The 14,647-nt window shown below is 31.9% G+C and overlaps 1 protein-coding gene across 3 annotated transcripts in view; it reads right to left on the bottom strand.

The window, feature by feature from the left end:
- The window catches only part of Grik2 (glutamate ionotropic receptor kainate type subunit 2), a 600,544-nt gene that overhangs the window by 104,557 nt on the left and 481,340 nt on the right, over positions 1 to 14,647 (bottom strand). For all 3 annotated transcript variants that reach the window (XM_050120166.1, XM_050120163.1, XM_050120164.1), the window contains exon 14: positions 13,724 to 13,941. In XM_050120166.1, the coding sequence (XP_049976123.1) occupies positions 13,724 to 13,941 (218 nt within the window). The remainder of the gene's footprint in view (positions 1 to 13,723; positions 13,942 to 14,647) is intronic.

A 14,647-nucleotide genomic window follows, 5' to 3' on the forward strand; every position in this document is an offset into this window, starting at 1 on the left:
TTTTTTTCAATTTTTATTTCAAAACTTGACATTTCTTTCAAAATCTGGGCTTTTATGAGAAAACATGCCCAAAGTATAATCTAGATAGTATTTCATACTGTGTAATTTATCTTAATCTTAAAATTATACTCATATGTTAAATACCTTTGGAACAAGAGAGTTTTTGTGGCCAAGGATTTTATATGTCTATTATAGGAAAATATTTAGTGGGTTAAAGAATTTATATTACAAGAAATTCCTTATGATTTTATTGTTAATTCCTAATAAGAATTCCATAATTTAAGTCACCTTTATTACACTAAACTAAAAATAGCTTTATTTAACAATCCAAGTGTTTTCATAAAACTTTAAAGGTCCAACCCTACTAAATTTGATAAGATATTTAAAATTCCCGAACATTAGCTTTATTGTTTTTTTAAGACAATTTCCTGAGGCACAGTTGTTATTCATGCTGGTTACTCAGGTGTGAGGTCCATTTTTTATGATTAATTTTCGTTTACTAATAACTTGATTAATTGACATTAGTAATAAGAAACTGAATATAACATTTTCTATGCATTTTTGAGACATCATTATAATGACCACTTAAAAATATATTTATATGTAATCCTTTGCTATACAACCTAAACTCTTCAATTTTGATCTGTTGCAAAATATGTAATTATTGTTAGTGTAAAATTTCTATTGTATCTGCATTCAGTTTTTATTCTTCATGGTTGCAATAAGTAGTATTTTATACTTAATTTGAATTTAGTAACTTATTTTTTAGCTTTTTAAATTATAAATATTATGAGAAATAATTTTTAAAACTTGATCTATTTTGACCATAGATTTAAAGATTACAATGCAGTATGTATTTTTACTGAAAAAAAATCATACACAATTTTTTGGCAGAGTTCAAAAAAATCTGCCATCTCAACACCAAGGAAATTGTAGTATAAAGATAAGGAGTTAGAGGCCAGGTTGAACTAAGAGTGAGGCACTATTCAAAGTCAACGTTGTGAGGAGCAAGAATAAAATTATGCATATATAAAATCACCACATGATATTTGATTCAGATACACCATACTTGATGTTTAAAGCAGGCTGAACATGTCTACCTTTTCAAATATTTAGCACTTATTTTAATATATTCAATGTCAATCTTTCTAGATGTCTGAAAGAACCAAACTTTGTCTCTAGACACTCTTTCATTAAGTAGGATTCCAGACTTCTTATTCACACTTGACCATATTTGATTAATCATAATCAAATTTTCAGTTGGAACATTCATCTTTCTATCTTTTCTTATAAGAACAACTAATTTATTTTTAATCAATTTATATTGATAGTATAGATTTCAATATAATTATCAGATAGAGTCAAGTAGTGTTTTCTATCATTTACATTATTTACATAAAATGCAAGTAAACCACTTATGGTACCTGAACATGAAGAACAAATCATTTGGACTAAAGATATTCATTATCATGGACTAGAAGACTGTTGTATTTATGAATACACTGGAAAGAACTCCTGAAAAGATAACATATTCTACAATACAACTTATATATAGCAAGAGTAAAATGAAATATAATTGTAGACCAGTCTTACACCACTTCTGTCTTAAATTTACAAGTTGCTAATTGCATTTAAATGTTATGTTGGCACTTTTCTTTCTCAGTTGCAGCACTCACATTTTCTCTGCATATCGAAATAGTCAAAAATATAATACTTCTTTGACAAGTTTTATAACATAATACTTTTGACAATACTCAAAAGAGTCTCCAATCAAAAGAACCAGCTAAAGAAAAAAAAATCTAAGGAAAAAGATGAGAGCAAAATTTTTAGAAGTGTATTAATGCTCCATAAAAGCAAATCATGATGACCTTGTTAATTAAAAAAAGAAAACAAGCTCCCCTTAATACCTTTTGAAAACAAATCCAATGGCCTCATATAAGGGCTATTACTTTAATACTTATACCATATATCACCTCTATTCACTATATATATAATGGATATATATAATCTATCACATATAATGGATTGATAACATACTCTGCCATATAAGACATTATAGCAGAGCACATTGTTAAACAGAGAAATCATAAAATTAGCCAAACCTTTAGAAAACATAGTACTAAGTTTGAACTCTAATGTAAATAATATACTCTGGGTAATGGTGCATAGATCTTAGTTTGTGGATTATAATAAATGAGCCATTGTAGTGAGAGCTGTTGACAATGGAAGAGGGTATCCAGTTATTCAAACAGAAACCATACAGAAAATTTCTATATTTCTGTACCGTTTGAAACCATACTTGAACTACTTTAAAACAACAATTCAGAAAAAGCGAATGTGTGTGTATTATAGATATAAGGAATTCTTGATGTATTTTATTTCTACTATATCAGAGAACAAACCTAATGCCTGAGCACAAGCTATTAATGAAATAATAATATAATTATATTAGATTTTCCTGTAAGATCAATTGGTTATATATCCAGGAGCAAAACTGTACATAAGAAGTAAAAAGACCTAACCTTCTAAAGAAGTTTAAAATATCAGCAAAAATGTCCTGCCCATAAGATATCCAGCAAGTACATACTGTGAAGTTGTTATATATTTAGTGCTTATACGAGCAATTGAAAAAGCATATACTAATACCCCACCTGTTTATATATAAAAAAAGAAGTTGAAAGAAGTCAAATATATCCTGAATAAGTGAAAATATAAGGTTTTACACAGCATCTAGTCTATGTTTGTAATTATAATACTAGACCATTATATTGAACCAGAAATTATTTCTATCCATAACGCTCCTTTCTATTCTTCGGTTTTATTTGGTGGTTCTGTAATAAATTAAAATGAAACTAAATATCAAAGAGTTCTGAAAACAGCCAAGGGATTTCAAAGCAAGCTAATATATTGTGTACCTTCTAATCAGTGATATTTATGATATTTAATAAATGAAACAGCTACATTTAGAGATACCATACATTTTCACTGACCTCCACTAATGCGGAAGTGTATACCTCTGGCTAATAACAATCAGAAGCTGTATTATTCACATGCTGTCAGGAAGTGTTAGAGACTAAATTATTGCCACCCTTAACTCCTATCCTCTAAAATAGGTTTAGTATGGATTTTGATGTAAGAACTGATAATATATCATCCCTACTTATGTCTTTTTAAGATGGCATGTCTTCATCTTACAGGGCACACCCACTCACATACATGTGAAAAGACACATTCTGACACATTTGGTCATTTAAAAATGTTGCTATTTTGAAGATAACCAAGGATTTCTCTAAATATATCAGGTTCAAAACTATAGACACACTACACTAAGTACAAGCACAGCTGTTAATATCACAGCGTGACAAAGCTTCAGTTTGTTTCACAACCTGACAATTTCAAGAGCAAAGCATTTTCCATTTGAATATGTAACTGTTTTATGTTTAAAACACTATTATTTTAGTTTAAACAGAGATTAGACTAATCTGGGATTCAAATGAAGCATATAACACAGAGAGAGTTAATGAGCTGTGTTTTCTCTTTATGAATATGCATAAACGGTGTTATCATTAAGCATCAGACAGGGACATGACTTGACATCTTGCTCCTCTCAGGAAAAAAAAAAACATGATTGCATTGTTATTTAAATAAAAACCTAAGCTTTGAAGATGAAACTAGGTACAAAAATCCATATTGTATCTTTACTTTATGAGTCAAGAAGCAAAGTCTTAATCAGTTTTTAAAATTTTCAATCAGCTCTTCCTAAAACAGAATAAAGCAATGTTACTGTTAATTTATCTTTGGGGAAAAAAAACATACTAAATTCTATTAAAGAAAATTTAGGGATTGTGGAGTTGTATCAATTTATTAAATGCCTTCTGTGAAAGCATAATAAACTGAGTTTAGGACCCCAGTATGCATTTGAGAAGCTACCTGTATCCGCAGACATCTGTAAATTCATGATCAAGGAGTCAGGATAGACAGATCCCTCAAGTTTCTTTCTTGGACATCCTTAGGCATCATGTACTTATACATGATCTTCAGGATGAAAGAAATATATTGTTCCAATAAATAAAGCAGAGAAAAATTGCAGACACCTGATATCTAACTCTGGTCTCTACATTCTCTCTGTCTCTCTGTCTCTCTGTCTCTCTGTCTCTCTGTCTCTCTCTCTCGCAAAATACACGAATGAAATTCACAAAAAAATTCAGTTGGCTAATGATGAAAGATATTTTTAATATGTGTATATCTACAAAATGATAACTTTCCCTCTCAGAAAGCAAAAATTCCTCCAAAACCAGGAGCACTGATTGTCAAGGAGATTATGAAGCAAGGATAATTTCAGGAAATTCATTTTATGGACTACCAGAAGAGTAGGGACACTGTGTTTCTCAGGCACTCTAATATTGGAACTTGGTCCTAAAAACAAAACAAAAAAAAATATGAAAGAGAGACAGAGGGAGACAGAGAAGGAAGGAGGGAAGGAACGATAAAGGCAGGAAAAGAAAATCAAAATGACTAATCACAATGACAATAAAAAATTCAAATTGTTAATGAACTTTTGTTTATGTTCTTTGGTTGAATTCTTTTAAACAATATGTTTTTATTTATAAATTTGTATAACATGAGGAATTGACATTTCACCTTTTTACCTAAGAAATAAATACTTTAGTTTTAAATTCCAAACTATTTTGGAATATTTATCTCAGTTTATCTTTTGCTTTCAAAAGTTTATGCCCTTTTATTTTTCTTTCAAAATGCTGTGTGACCATTGGTGATAAACTTATACTGACAACTACTATACATTAACCAGAACTTGACATTACAGCTCAGCATAACTACATTAACCAAATTTAGAATTTTCCCAGTCCCTGTAGGGCCTTTGTTCCTAAGATTGATGAGGTGTGACACCCTATTTGAGTTACCTTCCCAATTTCACCAAAAGCAGGAATGAACTTTGTATTGAGGGAGGAGGGGATGCCCAGAGAGAGAATCACACTGCTTTCTGGAATTGCAGCCACTTTAGGCACTTGCCTTCCAAGCCAATTAAAACACTGTTTAACAGATTTTACACTTCAGTCAGAAACGTAACTTTTTTCTTCAATTAAAGTGTCCCAAAGCTGCATTAGTACATATTGCAAATGTAACAATTAGAAAGGGATTAAGCTTCTGTCCCCCAGATATTGTTACAGAAGCTTCTTTCTAAGATAAAAGTTGCTGCTCTTCCAAGTTTAAATACACCAACACTCTAATCACTTCTAATTCCCAAAATGGTGCTATCACTTTCTTTTTAACTATTGAATTCTCTCTGGCAGAGCTAGGGCAATAAAACCTATCATATTCTAATTTCCAGACAGCTTGATAGAACCAATGTTCTCACTACAGATAAAGTGTAATGAAGCACTTGCTTTCCCATAGGAAAGTCTTTGACTCATATGCTTTGATGCCAAGTAGCCTTCACATCTGCCGCTTCTCCATTGATGGCTTTAACTTGGCATGCCAAACTGGTGTCTGATGAAGCTGCTTTACTCAAAGGCACCATTTTATTTCTTGCAATGGGAACATAGTAAATCCCTGTAATAAACATAGGATCAGGCTCACATACAATAAGTTGTGTGTTAGAGGAGAAAAGAGTGAGGGAGACAATCTCCCTGAATAAAAATAACTCATTTTAATGCAAATGCAAAAATGCATAGTAAAGAATTAATCTTAATGTTATTTCAAGAAGAATTAATTTAAATCAAAACTGTAGTAGACATTACTAAATAACACTGACACATTATTTAAAGATTTCAAACTTTTTTAAAGACATTGCCTCTTTACTTAATGTTACTTTTAATGTATTGCCTATAAGCAATACTTCTTTACAATCAACAAAGTGAAAATTACTTGAAAGTATTAAAGAAACCTTCAATTAGGTATTTCTTATTGAAAATGAAAAACAAACAAACAAACAAAAAACACTGAACTGGGATGGCATATGGTTTCAAAGGTTTGGTTCACTACCACCAAGGCAGGAAACATGGTGGCACACAGGCAAAGATGGTGTTGGAGAAGTAGCAGAGAGGTCTCTATCTTGATCTGAAATTAGGGGGAAGAGAGTTGAGCCACTGGGTTTAACTTGAGCTTAAAGATCTCAAAGCCTGCTTCAATAGCACACTTCCTCCACCAGTACCACTCCAACAATGCCACATCACCTAGGAGAGCCACTTCGTATGAGCGTATGGGGACATTTTTATTCAAACTACCACATTGCTAAAAATCTAAAACTTGATTTTCTCCACTAAGGAAAAAGAAACATGAGTTAGGACTGTGTGATAATTAACCCTCATCAGTACAATCAGTCTTATTCTTCTATAGCAGGGGAGGGAGTCAAAGTATTTCCTTGAATAACAGGAGTGTAATAAGCACAGAGAGAAACTTGTACAAGTCTGGATCTGAAATCTCTCAATCAAGATCTATCTTTCTATAAACCCACATGTGATAATTTTATAATAACTTTAAGTTTAATAAATTTAAACTTCTTAAGTATAATAACTATCTTTTTTACATTTTCCTGCAAATGACATGATCTTTTTTTTCAAAAGCATATTCTTTGATAGGTCTATATAGTGTGCACACACTATCCAGCTCATTATCATCATCCAGTCCCTCCCTCCAACTCCCTGCAGAACTCATTGCCCCTAATGCACCTCCAATTTTATTTACGTTTCTAGGCAAGCATGCAGTATTGACCCTGTGATAAATTTCTTTTCCTTGTGAACTAATAAGGAAAGGGGATTTAATTAATCGGCTTAAACTGGCTATTAATGAATGACAATGAGATGAACAGAAAATATCTCAGGATAACGCACCTAAGTCAGTAAGGCTGCTGTCATACAAATCAGCATCATTTGTCAAGAGAAATCATCTGAAGTACCGTAAAGAATTTCTAATAATTCACAGTGGCAAATAATGAGTAGAATCTAAATATTACTTGAAAATATGTGCATACCAGAAGCCATAACCCAAATTTCATTCAAGCGCTGACACATAATTGTTGAGCCTGTTTTAGTAAATATGCTGCTTTTGTACTACCATCACAGGTCTTGCAATAAAATTAACAAAGGAAGTATTATTTGAAAATTCTAAAAAGCTATGAATAGAGATATACTGTTTGTTTTTTATAAATCTAACATTAATTAAAATATTCTGTCAGCTAAAATCACTTTATGTTCTCTCTCTCAATAGAACCACTCCACTAATGCCTATGGGGACATTTCTATTCAAACTACCACATTGTTAAAAATCTAAAAATCGATTTTCCCCACTAAGGAAAAAGAAACATGAGTTAGGACTATAGACTTTAGGAAAGAATATCACTCAAGCACTCAAATAACCACTGCAAAAATATGACAGAACACCTGTGATTCTGTAAGCCTTTGATTGCTGTTTCAAAATAAATGAAACATTTTTATTGTCCAGTTTCTTTCCCTTTTAAAATAACTCTGAAGATAAGTTCTACTTATCTGTGATGATTTATAAACAGGAACTTAAAATGTAAATTTGAGTTCCCCTAAAGAGGAAGAGAAAGGGGAAAGCAGAGACAGAGAGAGACTAGGAAGGAGAGAGGGAAGAAGAAAGGGACAAAGAGAGGGAGGGAAGGAGGGAGGGAGGGAGGGAGGGAGGGAAAAAAGGAGAAAGAGAATGGAGGAGGAGAAGCACTACTGTGGGTGGTACCAAACTTTATGGTATTTTGCTCCAGAAAGACTGAAATCAGCTTGAACTCTTAAGTGCACTATGCACACTTTCAAATATATTGACTTTCAAAATAGAAATGGTATAGAATACTAGATTTGGGGGAGAATTTTATTCATGTATATACAGAATAGCAAAAAATAAAATATATGACAAATGTAATTTTTATTTTTTAGATAAAAATAAGTTTTAAAATGCTTAACTATTTGTTACAGGTATTCCATTAATGGTTACATTTATTTTATTTCTCATGTAGATATCTGCACACAATTACTAAATTAGTTACAGATAACCGAAAAGAAGGAAATCATTAGAGGAGGCTGGAGAGTATGGAAGTCTACACAAACAAGGGAAATATTTCATGGTGTGTATTTGGGGGGTTGTATACCCATAAGAGGCAGGATCTCTCAGCAAACTGAAGCACACCATTTTCTCTATGTGGACTGGGAAATTAGCTCTGGGAACCTGCCTGTTTCAGCCCACTGTGTCGGGATTAAAGGCACTGAATATGTACTTTGCAATTTATGATACTGCTGGGGATTACAACTCATATTCTACTGCTTGTAGAGTAAGTACTGTTGTCCAATTAATTGTTTCCTTCCCACAGATAAAATTTTAAATGAATGCCCCAAAGTAAACTGGCAGATAGAAAATATCCAGAAAGTCTTTTGAATCTAGTTATTGACAAAATATCAAAATGTTCAAAGTATCAAGAGTTAACTAGAACTACATATGATTTGACATAAAAATATAAGGATATGTTATAAAATAGTATCTACAGCATGGGAGTAGAAGAAAGATGGAGATAAAAAGTAAATGACTAAATTTGTAAGCATAATTTGCAGACGATGCAAGGGGAATAAACCTGGATGTTGGTTAGTAAAAGAATTTCTAATTTTTGGTATATTTAGTCATTGGAACTTTTAAAGTATTTCTCACATGGAATTAGACTTATAAAATTAAAGAATAAATTATACATACTGATTTAAAAACAAAAAAAAAGAGGGAAGAAGAGGAAGAGAGAGAGGGAAAAAAGAGGAGAAAGCAGACTCAGAAACAGAAGAAGCACTTCCCCAGTCTAGGAAAATCTGAGTCTACACTTAGGAAATTTTCTCCCAAATAAAGGAAAAATAAATAAGGATTTAGGGAATAAAAATGACAGTTAAGTTGGGCTTGCTAAGGAAGGGAGAAGTGAAAGACAGTTCACTAGGCTCTGGAGAAACATATGAAAGTGCAGCTGTTAACAGTGTGAGAATAATGAACAGAAAGTAAGAAGCCAGGCTTTACAGTACTTTGTAAACCTTGCAGGATCCTAAATTCTTACACATGCACATGAGCAGTGGTCACTTTAAAAAACTTAAAGTCACTTCAGTAACAGTGCAGAGAAAACTAGAGATGAAACTAAGGAACTGAAGATTTAGATATTAACTTTAAAAGGTAGTTCAGAGATAAAATACTGGTTTCCATTGGCTAAGCAGTGAAGAGTGTTGATGCATAGCGGGTAGAAGGGCCAACTCTGGAGAGAACTGGGAGGTCTATTTAGATTCAATATGTACAATTCTGAACATGGAGGTGATGTCCAATGAATATTTATTGAATGAAACTAATTTCTTATAAAGTAATATATCCTAGCTGAGAACATAAGGTGTGTAGTGATATTAATGGACACATACCATTGCAGTAATTATTTTATTAAAAATTAATATAAATGATTTTTATATTAGGCAATTTTCAGTTTCTCTTCAAATTTAGAAAATAAGCTTCCCAAAGAATTCCTAGTTATAACTTGAGGAAGCATGATTTCAAAGCATAATATCCTACACATATAGAAAATTCTAAGAAGATTATCTACAGATTATTTTATTTCACTCATATGACTGTCCTTCATATACATTAGAAATCAGAAGAATAGAAGACTATATATCAGGCAAATATGATAAAATCCTTTTGATGACACTTAAATAATTCATAGTTGTTGGTCATAAAACAGTTTATATGACATATTCTTTTAGAAAATATGGCAAAATCAGAAATTGCAGAAAGAACAAACTTAAAAAAATATGTGGATTGGAATTCCAAGACATATGTACGATCATTTTAAATCCTGAACTTTAAAGCTTGCCTTATAACCTAGTAATGTTTATATATAGTATCTCTGTGACTACCATGAAGTGTTTACTATGACATGCAAAGATTTTATTCAATCATTAATATTTACATAATGAGAAATGACCAACCAGGGCATGGGAGAGTCAGATTGTAGAAGCAAAGTGAGGAGGTGCTAGAATCAGGAACTGAACTCAGATTCTCGCTTCTATATTTGTATATTTTTTATCTTTTCTCACTTCTGTGAATAGCAACTATTGAAATGTAATTGCTATCACTTACACTACTTAAAAAAAAAAAACTACATGATAGAATTTTTATTTTTGAATCCACAGAGTGAACAACTTTCTTTCTACATCATTATTTTCAGGTGCATATACTAGAGTAGTAAATATTGCTACTTCAGAAATTAAGAAAGGTGGATCTTCATCCATCTGGAAAGATTGGAACCTGAGTCCTTGGTTACACAGAGACAAGGACATTCTAAGAGCTTTGTGAAAACCAGAAAATCTTTTTTTTTAAAAAAAGAAACAAAATAAGAGAGCGCTCTAAGAGGCTAGAAAGCCTCCAAACTGTAGTTAAGGTTCTCTAACATATATTAATTCTCTTAATCCTTTCACTTTAAAGAGAAAACAGTGCACTGTCCCTTGGTTACATTTTGTCCAATATTTAGCTTGGGGGTGACATTTTAGTTCTAATATACAAATCATCATCTCTTGAGAAAAACTTGGACTTCATTTTTGTTGCTTTCTTATAATATCCTAAAATTCCATCCACTTTATTGTCTTAGTAATACTAAGGTAATAATCTGTGGTGATTGATCTTGCTCATAGATTTACTGTTGTTGCTATAATTTAGTTTTACTCCAGTTCTCTCTCTCTCTCTCTAAAAAAAAAGTGTGTGTTGTTCAATGGATGTGGAAAAGAAAACAGGGAATGGTTTGTCAGTCAATGTGCACAGGAGCTCAATGAATAAAAGCATCATTGTCTTTGGAAATGGGATTAGAAAATGAGTCCTCTAATTGCCTGTGTTTTTACAGCATCAAGAACTCATCCTAAAAGCTAGAGATCTTCGTATCTCTTACGGGTTGAACTAAAAAAACTACAATAGTTTACAAGAGCATTTCAGCACAATCAGACAACAGCAAGAACTTGTTAAATTAGGGAAAATATGATTGCCATTCCTTCATAAATCAATGCTTCTAAATAAGATAGAAAAAGATGTGACTCTGTATATGAACAATTTATAATTATTTAAAGAATAAAATAATCCTAGATATAAACAGCCCACACTTTAACAATCTTTGTTGGATTGTAGAGGTCCAAAGAAAGATGGACTTCTCTGATTTCGCTGCTAACCTGTATTTTTAAGGTACTGTACCCAGTCTAGTATATTGGTAGAATTTGAGGAGCCAAAATATGAAGTTGAAATTAAAATATTTTTAAAAATTTAAAAATATATCTAAAGAAAAATCTACAATTCCTGTCTCCTGTAAGTTTTTATGTTTTTTTTTCTGATTTCAACATTAAGAATTCAGCATGTGATACAATCAGCAACATAAGGTAATTATTAGCTCAGTAATTATCTCTGTACATTTGTTATTGTAACCAGTGTACTTTCCAGAAGTTTTCAGGTCTAAAGGAAGTCTGTATTGTTTGAAATAGAGTTTGCTCTATGTTGATTTCTTCATGTGCTAGAGGCACCCTTGTGTGAAAGTCACAAAAATAAAAGTTGGAAAATAGGAGCAAAGTCAGTGGCAAGGAAGAGTGAAGATGTGTGTGGCTAACACAGTGATTTTTATCTTCTAGAGCACTCATATATCTTGTTACAAACTGTATTCAAATAATTGCTTACAGTTTGTAACAAGATATATGAGTGTTCTAGAAGATAAAAATAAAATTCAAATTCTTAAATCCACAGGGTGCAGAAATAAGTCATTTGTAATTGCCAAATCACTGTTAGACACAGGCTCAGCTATAGAAGGTCCTTTTGTATAGAAATAATTTAGATGTATTACCCATTAAATACTTTATACTGTCAACATACATCTAGCCACTTCTACAAGTGATGTTTGTAAGAAAATATATAAAATTAAAGAATAATTTTATAACAAAACACTCTTAATATTCCCACATAATAAGGAAAAATTGATAATTGTAGTTGTTGTAGCCACAGTGCATATTAAATTAAATGTTTAAGTGATATATAATTAATAAATCGCACTAAATTGTAATGATTTTAATTAAACATAAAATATCTAATATCTATATTGACAATGAGATAAATAATTTCAGTTCAAAAATAATTAAGAATCTTAAATAATATGTAGTTAAGTAAATGAAACCTAATTATTATTTGGAAATTTTATTTTCTTTTAGAATTCTATTGTTCAAAGCTTGTAAAGTTTTATAAGAATTTTTACAAAATTGCATACTTTGTGTGCTTGTGGTTTAAATAATAATGATGTTACTGTGAATTTATTCTTCTATCTGTATACAAACTTCTACATTCTTGAATGAAGTTTGTTTACAGATAGAAGAATAGATTTCTAGATTATAGTTCCTTCAGTAGTCCAGACTAGCTAGGCTGTTAAATCATGTTTTATGAAATAGTTTAATAACATGAGACAATTTTTAAATAAAATTTTCTTTTTTATGTTAATGATCAGTTGTACTCTAGTGACCAATGAAGGCATTTGCCTGTACTTAAAAAAGAATACTAATCTATAAAGCAAGTTCTTGATGACTACATAATCAAGCACAGATCACTAGATACTACTTGAAAATTCTCTATTTGCTATATTATTTTCCAATAAAAGGAGCAGGAATAATGATGAGAGAAGAACGAGGACTCCAAGACACTGTACATTAGGAAGACCACACAATTACACCATTCACAGAAATGTTGCACAGGTTGGTCCTCTAGAGGCCATTATGAATTGAATGATGCAGCGTAATTTTAGACTGGATAACTACACAGACTATAAAAACTGATTCTTCCTTCAGTTGCTGCATCTGTTTTATTGTAGCTGAAACACAGCATGCATTCAAAACATTCTTAAATGCAAGTATTTAATACTACAATATGTATAGGATTGGAATCTACTACTATTAAGTTTTTAGTAAAGATATCACATTTTCACCCAAAGATAAAAATCTCATTAAAAAACATAATAGTTAGTAAGAATTTATATTTACTACCAATTAGGAAATACACTATTTTGGTGTGGGAAACCTGTCTATATTCTGTAAATCATGTTTTAAATAAACGCTGATTGGCCAGGCAGGAAGTATAGGCAGGTCAACCATACAGGAAGTAGAGGAGGGGCGAGGAGAACAGGAGTATTCTGGGAAAAAGGAAGCTCTTTCCACAGTTTAGCCCAGACCACTGAAGAAGCAGGATTTGACCTACCCCGCTGAGAAAGGTACCGAGTCATGTGGTTAACATACATAAGAATAATGCGTTAATATAACTTATAAGAGCTAGCAAGAAGCCTGAGCTAATGGACCAATCAGTTTATAACTTATGGAGATCTCTGTGTGATTTTCTTTGGGACCTAATGACTGTGGGAACCGGGCAGGACAAAACCCCCTATAAGCAGCCCCTCATGTTACACTATTTTTTTTTTAATTTTTCATTTAAATATTTCTAAACACACAATAAACAACTTGTATTATTATTCAGGGCATTTGTACTTCTCATTGTCTCAAGTATTAATAAGATTAGACATGATGGACATAATTTTAGTTGTACAACTATCTCCTTTTAAGTTAATGTTATTTTTTATATGGCATCATAATTGTATAACTTCACCATTACATTTATGAATAGAAGGGATCATTTGTGATTCTGTGATTATATTTCAGTAGCAAATAAGACTTACCTTAAAAAACGTCATGGTTGCACCATCCTCTACTGCTCCGTACTCTATCTTGGTTTGCTTAGCTAAATCGTCAGCAGAGTCAATAGGAGATTCCATGCGTTCCACAGTCAGAAAGGCGGCTAGGTTAGCAGTGTACGAAGAAATGATGATAAGAGTGAAAAACCACCAAATGCCTCCCACTATCCTGGTGGAGAGCGCTTTGGGCATGAGCTCAGAACCTAACAGAGAATGGGGGAAAGGTGAAACGAATACAGACAATTCGATCAGCTGTCAGATATGTTTGGTCACAGTGGAAGAACGGGATCACTGTGTAATAAAAGTTTAAGCCAAAGACTGACACACTGCTTCAGTATACAAGCAACAACATTTAGGAGAGCAGAGGCCAATTTTAGTACTGTGCCACTTCTGGAAACACCGTATCAAGTATTGTTACAGGAGACTGGCCTTACCTGAGATGGTTCCACGGGACAATTAAAACTTTAACATGTAAAACGTCTTAGAAAAGTAACATTAGAAGGGAGGACTATAATCTGCTCCAATTTATAAACTACATGCAAATTTGTTCCTGTTTTTACTATTTAAGCATTTTCCAGAACTAATCACTGAATGCAAATTCAGATCCATTTTCTTAATACATTTGTGAAAGTTTCTTTTCAATGACAGATAGCTCAAATATGTCTGCTTCATTATTTATATGAGATCTTAGACAAAGGGAAAAGAATCAGAATTTCACATTTACAATAGCAATGTTGTATGGTAATAAAATATTTAATTTACTCACATGCCTTATGAAGGTGTAAGGTATTAGGCCTGTGCTCATTTTAAAATAAAATAATAAATTATTTATTTGTGATTAAGCAAATATCTCCCATATGAAACTTAGCCTCCACTAAGGTAATTAAGTGAGTAAACAAACACAAATTT

This window comes from Alexandromys fortis, unplaced genomic scaffold (genome assembly GCF_014885135.2).
Source record: "Alexandromys fortis isolate MF-2015 unplaced genomic scaffold, M_Fortis_MF-2015_v1.1 scaffold_141, whole genome shotgun sequence".
NCBI lineage: Eukaryota > Metazoa > Chordata > Mammalia > Rodentia > Cricetidae > Alexandromys > Alexandromys fortis.